Source organism: Hoplias malabaricus, chromosome 18 (genome assembly GCF_029633855.1).
Source record: "Hoplias malabaricus isolate fHopMal1 chromosome 18, fHopMal1.hap1, whole genome shotgun sequence".
Taxonomy (NCBI): domain Eukaryota; kingdom Metazoa; phylum Chordata; class Actinopteri; order Characiformes; family Erythrinidae; genus Hoplias; species Hoplias malabaricus.
In genome coordinates, this window is record NC_089817.1 from 28,873,499 (window position 1) to 28,880,957 (window position 7,459).

A 7,459-nucleotide genomic window follows, 5' to 3' on the forward strand; every position below is an offset into this window, starting at 1 on the left:
TCATTTTGTTTATTCATATCTATAGTGTAATCAGATATATGTGTCAAAGGATGTAAGTCTATTGATGTGCAAGATAGAGGAGAACACGTCGAATCATATCAGTAAAATTCTGATGCATATATAAAAATATAAACTACCCCTCTACCCTTAACTGGGCACACATTTCAAAAATAATACAGACCTAATAGGTCTCCACAGCACATCTGTTTTGAGAGAGTTGCTGAGGTATTAACCTGTCAATCAGATTGGGAACTTCCTGTGTAATACACCAAGCCTGAGGTGGTGACTAAGTCTGTTACTCAACATGCTGCTGTTTTGAAGGTATTTAAACCCTCATCAGACTGAGCACAAGTCAAGCAGCAGCAGAAAGACAAGGACAAGGACAAGGAAAGATGAAGGCTTACTCCCAGCTGTGCCTTCTTATTGGCCTGGTGATCGCTGTGCATTCAGGTCCCATCTCACGCCCAACTGAGAACAACGATGCTTTAGTACAGGTACTGTGTTTGGAAACTTTACTTCACTAGGTTCAGTTTGTTCAATATGATGATGTCTCGGTACCAGACCCCCAGGACTAAATTAACACTTATATTTTTATTGTCGTTTGCAGAGTTACCTGAAGAAGTTCTACAACTTGACGGAGGAGACGGGGAAAGGGAGGACTAGTCACCTGAGCCTGAAAATAGCTGAGATGCAGAAGTTTTTTGGACTCACCGTGACGGGAAACGTTGACCAGGAGACCCTGCAGGTGATGTTGAAGCCCCGTTGTGGTGTTCCAGACGTTGCAGGGTACTCCACCTTCGGTGAGGGTCTGAAATGGCAAAAGAACCAGCTGACATACAGGTGAGTGCATGAACGGACAGAGTAGAACCGCTCAGAAACCAAGTTTCAAACCGAGTTTCTAACGTTAAAGAGAACATGTGTGCTGTGCAGTTTTAAAGGGTCTTATCCAAAGGCAGACTTTCTCAGTAAAGGTTGTGTACACTTATGCTTAAAAATATACACAAACTTGTCATGTAATCCGCACTGTCTTTTGTATAAGCTGATAACTGTTTTTCTACAGGATTGTGAACTACACCCCTGACATGTCCACATCCGAAGTGGACGATGTTATACAGAGAGCACTGCAGGTTTGGGCCAAAGTCACTCCTCTGAAGTTCACTCGCATCAACAGCGGCGAGGCTGACATCATGATCTCCTTCGGCGCAGGATGTAAGTTCATATCTGAAGCCATAAGTATTTATTAAGTAGTCCCTGAAATATTGTAGCCCTTAACCATGTCAAGAAAGAGTGCGTTCAAAATGCTCCCCGTTCAGACACATCCCACATATTGTGAGTGAAGTAGTTAGAGCCATCGGATCTATTATGTATTTCAAATGTAAAGCCCTAAAGTTGTCTATATTCCAGTGAAACATTTTGTTTGTTAACTTTTATTATGGGTGATGCGTGAAGCAATGTCACGGTCATGGGATGATAAGGGCCAGCATACATATCTTCAGCAAATGTATTCTTTTACGTCACGTAGAGCAGGGGTGTCAAACCAAATCCACGGAGGGCCGTGTGGGTGCAGGTGTTCTTTTCAACCACGCAAAAGACCCACACTACTGAAAGTCAAGATCTATTGATTAGATCCAATGATTAAAAACAGGTGGAATGAGGTGTGGCTTCTGCGTGGTTGGAAAGAAAACCTGCACCCACACGGCCCTCCGTGGATCTATTTTGACACTCCTGACGTAGAGTGACAAAGTGTTGAAAATTAATGCATATAAACATGTTTCTACTTGCTTTGACAAAACAAACAATGTAAACAGAAAGGCACTAGAAAGCTATGTGTATTAGGGCTAGAGTAGAAATTGTTTTGTTAACTGATGCTTATAAAACTGAAGATTGATATCTTTTATATATCATATATATATTGAATGAAATATAGCACATTCCAAAACTTGATCCTGTCTTTTTCATAGCCCATGGAGACTTCTACCCATTTGATGGACCAGATGGCACCTTGGCTCATGCTTTTGCTCCCTCTGCTGGCATTGGTGGAGATGCACACTTTGATGATGACGAACTTTTCACCTTCCGTTCCACTAATGGTAAGTTTTACACAAAATATAATATAATATACACAGGTACAATATATATATATATAAACATTTAATAAACAATGTCTAAATAATGTACTCTGTCTTCAGGGTATATTCTGTTCCTGGTGGCTGCTCATGAATTCGGACACTCTCTGGGCCTCTCTCACTCCAACGACCCTGGAGCTCTGATGTACCCCATGTACAGCTACAGGGACCCAGATAAATTTGTTCTGCCCCAAGATGATGTCAAGGGAATTCAGTCTCTTTATGGTACAGAGTGCTTCAGTTGCACTGACATTAATAAATACTATCTCTCACAAAACTTTTTAATAACGTACCCTTGGATATTTCTCCAGGTTCGAACACCGATGTGAGCCCTGACGAGCCTGGGCCCACTGCTCCAGTCACCCCTAATGGCTGTGACCCCAGCCTGGTCCTGGATGCGGTTTCAACTCTAAGAGGAGAGAAGATGTTCTTCAAAGACAGGTACATACATATATACACAGATATGTCTGTTAGGAACGATCCATCATTTACCACTTAACCCAGATCAACCTAGATATGTCTGGTGGCTTGTTTTTTTTTGTGATGCTGTGAGCTATGAGAATAAGGCAATTTTACAATGTAGCGCTGAAAGCAGCAGTCAGACAATTTAGACAAATTAAAGAAGCAATTAATACATGGGTTAAGACTATCTAATTATGTTTTTTTTTGGTTTTAGCTTCTTCTGGCGCAGCACAGGGAGCGATAAAGCCGACCAATATCTGATCAAGAGCTTCTGGCCCGATGCTCCGAATAATATCGACGCTGCTTATGAGAGCACAGCACAAGACAAAGTCTTCCTCTTCAAAGGTAAAGAACTCAGTATATCATTTAGTTTTAAAATGAACAAGGTAACCTCAAGTCTCAAATGCAGTATCAGATAAACACGAACTTGTGCTCACGCTCTTCAGATCAGAAAGTCTGGGCCCTCTTTGGCTATGACCTTGTGAAGGGGTATCCCAAGGCACTCAGCAGCGTGGGGCTGCCCAGTAAAGTGAAGAAAATCAGCGCTGCCCTCTATGATGAGAGCACTGGGAAGACACTTTTCTTCACTGACAACAATTACTACAGGTAGGTCAACAGGAAGTGACATAGTAGAAGATGAAATGTGTACATGTGTAATGTTGGAAGGATTTAACAAACCAATTTAAATATGTTTACAGTTATGATGAAAAGAAGAAGATGATGGACAAGGGTTACCCTAAACTGGTAGAACAGGGCTTCCCAGGGGTCAGTGGGAAAATTACTGCAGCGATCCAAGAGAGAGGTCAGTATTTAAAAAACACATTGACACTGTTGACTCTCTTTGATATCATCAAACTTTAGCCAGTAACCCATACGGTTGCTGATTGGTGTAGCATATTTTGGTGAGGAATCTGTTCTTACAGTGTAAAAAACCCAGCGTAGACCTGGCTCTACTCTGATCTAACCTAGTGTCTAATCTAAGTGTCTGAAAATCCTGACATTTTGTCAATGCTCTTTATGTTCACAGGTCTATACTACCTCTTCAGTGGAACTCGTGTATTTGAGTACAGCCCGAGTAGCAAGAAAGTAACACGTATTCTCAGTAACAGCTACTTTCTGCAGTGCTAGATGTTCTGTGCTGGCACACAGTTCTCGGCCTGCTGAATCTGGGCCATCTGAGCAATCCTAAAGTTGCATTGTTTTAGGATTTGTCATTGTTTACATTTGAGAATTTTTATTTTAATTTTATGTATTTTATTTAAAACATTTCTGTTATTACTTTTTATATTTCAGTAAAGAGTTCTTGATCCTTCTTTGTAATCAGAGTTCATCAGATTGAAAATAAATGTTATTAGAAAATTTTAAATTTGTCCCTGAATTTCTGTTGTAATAACTGCTCTTACACACAACGGCTTTTATTTGAAGAATGCTTTTAAGCCTCATTGTTTAGTAAGGGACTCTTTGTTTAATCTGGGTTCCGTTTGAAAAAAGTCTGATTCCCAAATATAGACCTTGTGGTGAACATCACAGAAAAGCTTTCAGAAAACCATTTCACAGGTAAAACAACACACCTTTAAACCTGAGTGCTGTATTCACTCCATCTATACCTCCACACTGGTTCTCACACCATGGGCCATGGGGTAGTCAGGGCCAAAAGATCACTGGACCTGCTCCTCCAAAATCAGTCAACTTGGAGGAAAAAAGAAGTGGGAGAAAGACTGGAAAAATGTGATAAATGTATCAGTGTCTGGATTAATTTTGATCCCTGTTCTGGACAATTCATTCATTATCTGTAACTGCTTATACAGTTCAGGGTCGCGGTGGGTCGGAGCCTACCTGGAATCATTGGGCGGGAATACACCCTGGAGGGGGCACCAGTCCTTCACAGGGCAACACACACACTCACACATTCACACCTATGGACACTTTTGAGTCGCCAATCCACCTACCAACGTTTGTTATTGGACTGTGAGTGGAAACCGGAGCACCTGGAGGAAACCCACGCAGACGCAGAGAGAATACACCACACTTCTCACAGACAGTCACCCGGAGGAAACCCACGCAGACACAGGGAGAACACACCACACTCCTCACAGACGGTCACCCGGAGGAAACCCACGCAGACACAGGGAGAACACACTACACACCTCACAGACGGTCACCCGGAGGAAACCCACGCATACACAGAGAGAACACACCACACTCCTCACAGACAGTCACGTGAAGGAAACCCACGCAGACAGAGGGAGAACACACCACACTTCTCACAGACAGTCACCCGGAGGAAACCCACGCAGACACAGGGAGAACACACTACACACCTGACAGACGGTCACCCGGAGGAAACCCACGCATACACAGAGAGAACACACCACACTCCTCACAGACAGTCACCCAGAGGAAACCCACGCAGACACAGGGAGAACACATCACACTCCTCACAGACAGTCACCCGGAGGAAACCCACGCGGACACAGGGAGAACACACCACACTCCTCACTGACAGTCACCTGGAGGAAACCCACGCAGACACAGAGAGAACACACCACACTCCTCACAGACAATCACCCAGAGGAACCCCATGCAGACGCTGGGAGAACACACCACACTCCTCACAGACAGTCACCCGGAGCGGGACTTGAACCCACAACCTCCAGGTCCCTGGAGATGTGTAACTGCGACACTACCTGCTGCACCACAGTGCCACCCTTGTTCTGGACAATTGAATTATAGAAAATGACTGAATAAATGAACATGGATTTCCAAGGGAAAACAAATCAAGCATAAATACATTTTTCAAGCTTCAAATACTCTTGAAGCTTTTTTGTAAACTGAACCAGTGAACATATCATGTGAGAGTTGCTTATGTGAGACGTTTTCATTGATGTGGAGGCAAACATTGGTAGCAATAACAACCACACTTTTCAGTAGCAGGAGTCTTTAATCAAGGAACAATTTTTAACCTTGGTTCCTAAATTATTAAACTGTGAAAGTAAAAAGAAACTTGATGTTACACAGAGGTAAGCAAGTCCCTGTCCCAACGTTTCTGGAGTGTGTTCGACGCATTAAATTCTAAATGTGTTTTTATATCCAAAATACAATCATTTTGTATCTTCTACTAATGATCTACTTGTAGCTGCAGATGCTGGTAAGCATTTGTAATAACATTTTTCTGCTCCTTGATTTGAGTGAAGCCTTGAACACAATGAGTCATTCAATTCTCTTATCAAGACTGCATGAGTTGGGCATTAGGGACACAGCTCTGGAATGGTTTACGTCATACTTGTTAGACAGAAAACAATTTGTTACCTTAGGGGGCCATTCTTCTTCAACATCTGCTGTTACTTAAGGGGGTCCTCAAGGCTCAGTCCTTGGACCTCTGCTGTTTATTGTGTACATGCTTCCTCTTGGTCTCATCATACACAGTTTCAAGCTCAGATTTACAACAGTATTTTTTTTAAAACCCACCCATCACTCTCCTAGAAAACTGCCTAACTGAAATCAAAACCTGGATGCAGCAAAATTTCCTTATGCTAAACAGCAGTAAAACAGAACTCATTCTCATTGGCACAAAATCAGTGCTCTGCAAAACTCCACCGCTATCTCTCTAAATTGATAATGTAACAGTGTCACCATCTAGTTTAGTTCACACATTAATTCCATAGTTAAAACCTTTTTTTTCCACCTCCGTAATATTGCAAAAAATCAATCAAGTCTCTCTCAGTCAGCTGCTGAAACTCCTAATACATGCATTTATTTCTAGCCGCCTGGACTATTATAACTCTCTACTAGGTGCAGAACTCTGCAGCTTGCCTCCTCGCTTACATCAACATATCACACCTGTCTTGCAACATCTCCACTGGCTTTCCATAAAATACCGCATTCAATTCAAAATCCTTGTGCTCACCAACAAAGCTTTACACAACACTGCTCCTTCTTATCTGTCTGATCTACTTACCTGCAAGGTAAGGTCCTCCTCTGCTGGATTACTCAATTACTACACCGTCCAGATTGCAGGGGTATGGTGATCATGCCTTCTCAAGGCTGGCTCCTCGTCTATGGAACTCCCTTCCCTTACTTGTTTAAGAGGCCAACTCTATTTCCACATTTAAATCCAGACTTAAAACCTACTACATCTCTTTTGCCTTCAGTTCCTATTAACGTTGGTCTGTCTGTGATTATTTTGTCTCTCTACTGTGATTATATAATCAGGTTTTTTGTCCTTATGTCTGCCTTTTCTGTGCTAGTTCTGAAAACCGTAAGCAACAGTGAGTACTTGAAATATATATATAATGTATTATTATTATTATTATTATTATTACAAAGTTTTTCAGTAAAAAAGTTGGAAATATATTATTTGTGAGTTTTATCATTAAATAAATCCTCTTTTTATAAACTGCATTTTACAATATGCCCCAACTTTCTGGATTTCGAATTTGTAATAAATTAACTGTTACGATTTTCATAAAGTTTGCCCCATCAATGTGTAAATCACGTCTTAACATTAATTTGCCACAAACAGTTTGAGAGTAATCTCATTAGATCATTGTTCTTTGTTTGCTTTATCTGACCCCACCCCTCCAACATCACAGAAAAGAACAGACTCAACCTCTGATTATCCTTCAACCACACAGTGCTGTTTGTTTTTCCTTGTAATGTTAAACAAAAAATCAAATTCAGATTTTAAGATTAATTAAAGAAATCTGCCTCTATGATGTGACATAAGCCTTATAATGAGAACAAAAGTGCACCCAATACATAACCCTATGTATATCATATTCTTCAAGAAAATGTTCACCTGATGAATGAGTTTCTTCTTTAAAAAACATACCACATACCACATACCCAACTCAGATTTCATGGGCATTCAA

At 41.3% G+C, this 7,459-nt stretch overlaps 1 protein-coding gene across 1 annotated transcript; it reads left to right on the top strand.

Annotated features, from left to right (window-relative positions):
- Positions 1 to 386: 386 nt before the first annotated feature.
- Positions 387 to 3,766, top strand: LOC136674602 (collagenase 3-like). The gene is made up of 10 exons (XM_066650674.1): positions 387 to 494; positions 608 to 840; positions 1,061 to 1,209; positions 1,962 to 2,090; positions 2,190 to 2,351; positions 2,438 to 2,567; positions 2,803 to 2,933; positions 3,035 to 3,194; positions 3,287 to 3,390; positions 3,616 to 3,766. Exons 1-10 carry the CDS (start codon positions 393 to 395, stop codon positions 3,714 to 3,716), a joined length of 1,401 nt encoding a protein of 466 aa, XP_066506771.1. The 5' UTR covers positions 387 to 392; the 3' UTR covers positions 3,717 to 3,766.
- Positions 3,767 to 7,459: the final 3,693 nt, after the last annotated feature.

What these genes read in the sequence shown, in the direction of transcription:
- LOC136674602 (XM_066650674.1), top strand. Translation starts at nt 393, where the DNA reads ATGAAGGCTTACTCCCAGCTGTGCCTTCTTATTGGCCTGGTGATCGCT. An exon ending in AAGAACCAGCTGACATACAG is followed by an intron (nt 841 to 1,060) that starts GTGAGTGCATGA and finishes GTTTTTCTACAG; the next exon opens with GATTGTGAACTACACCCCTG. An exon ending in TGCAGCGATCCAAGAGAGAG is followed by an intron (nt 3,391 to 3,615) that starts GTCAGTATTTAA and finishes TTATGTTCACAG; the next exon opens with GTCTATACTACCTCTTCAGT.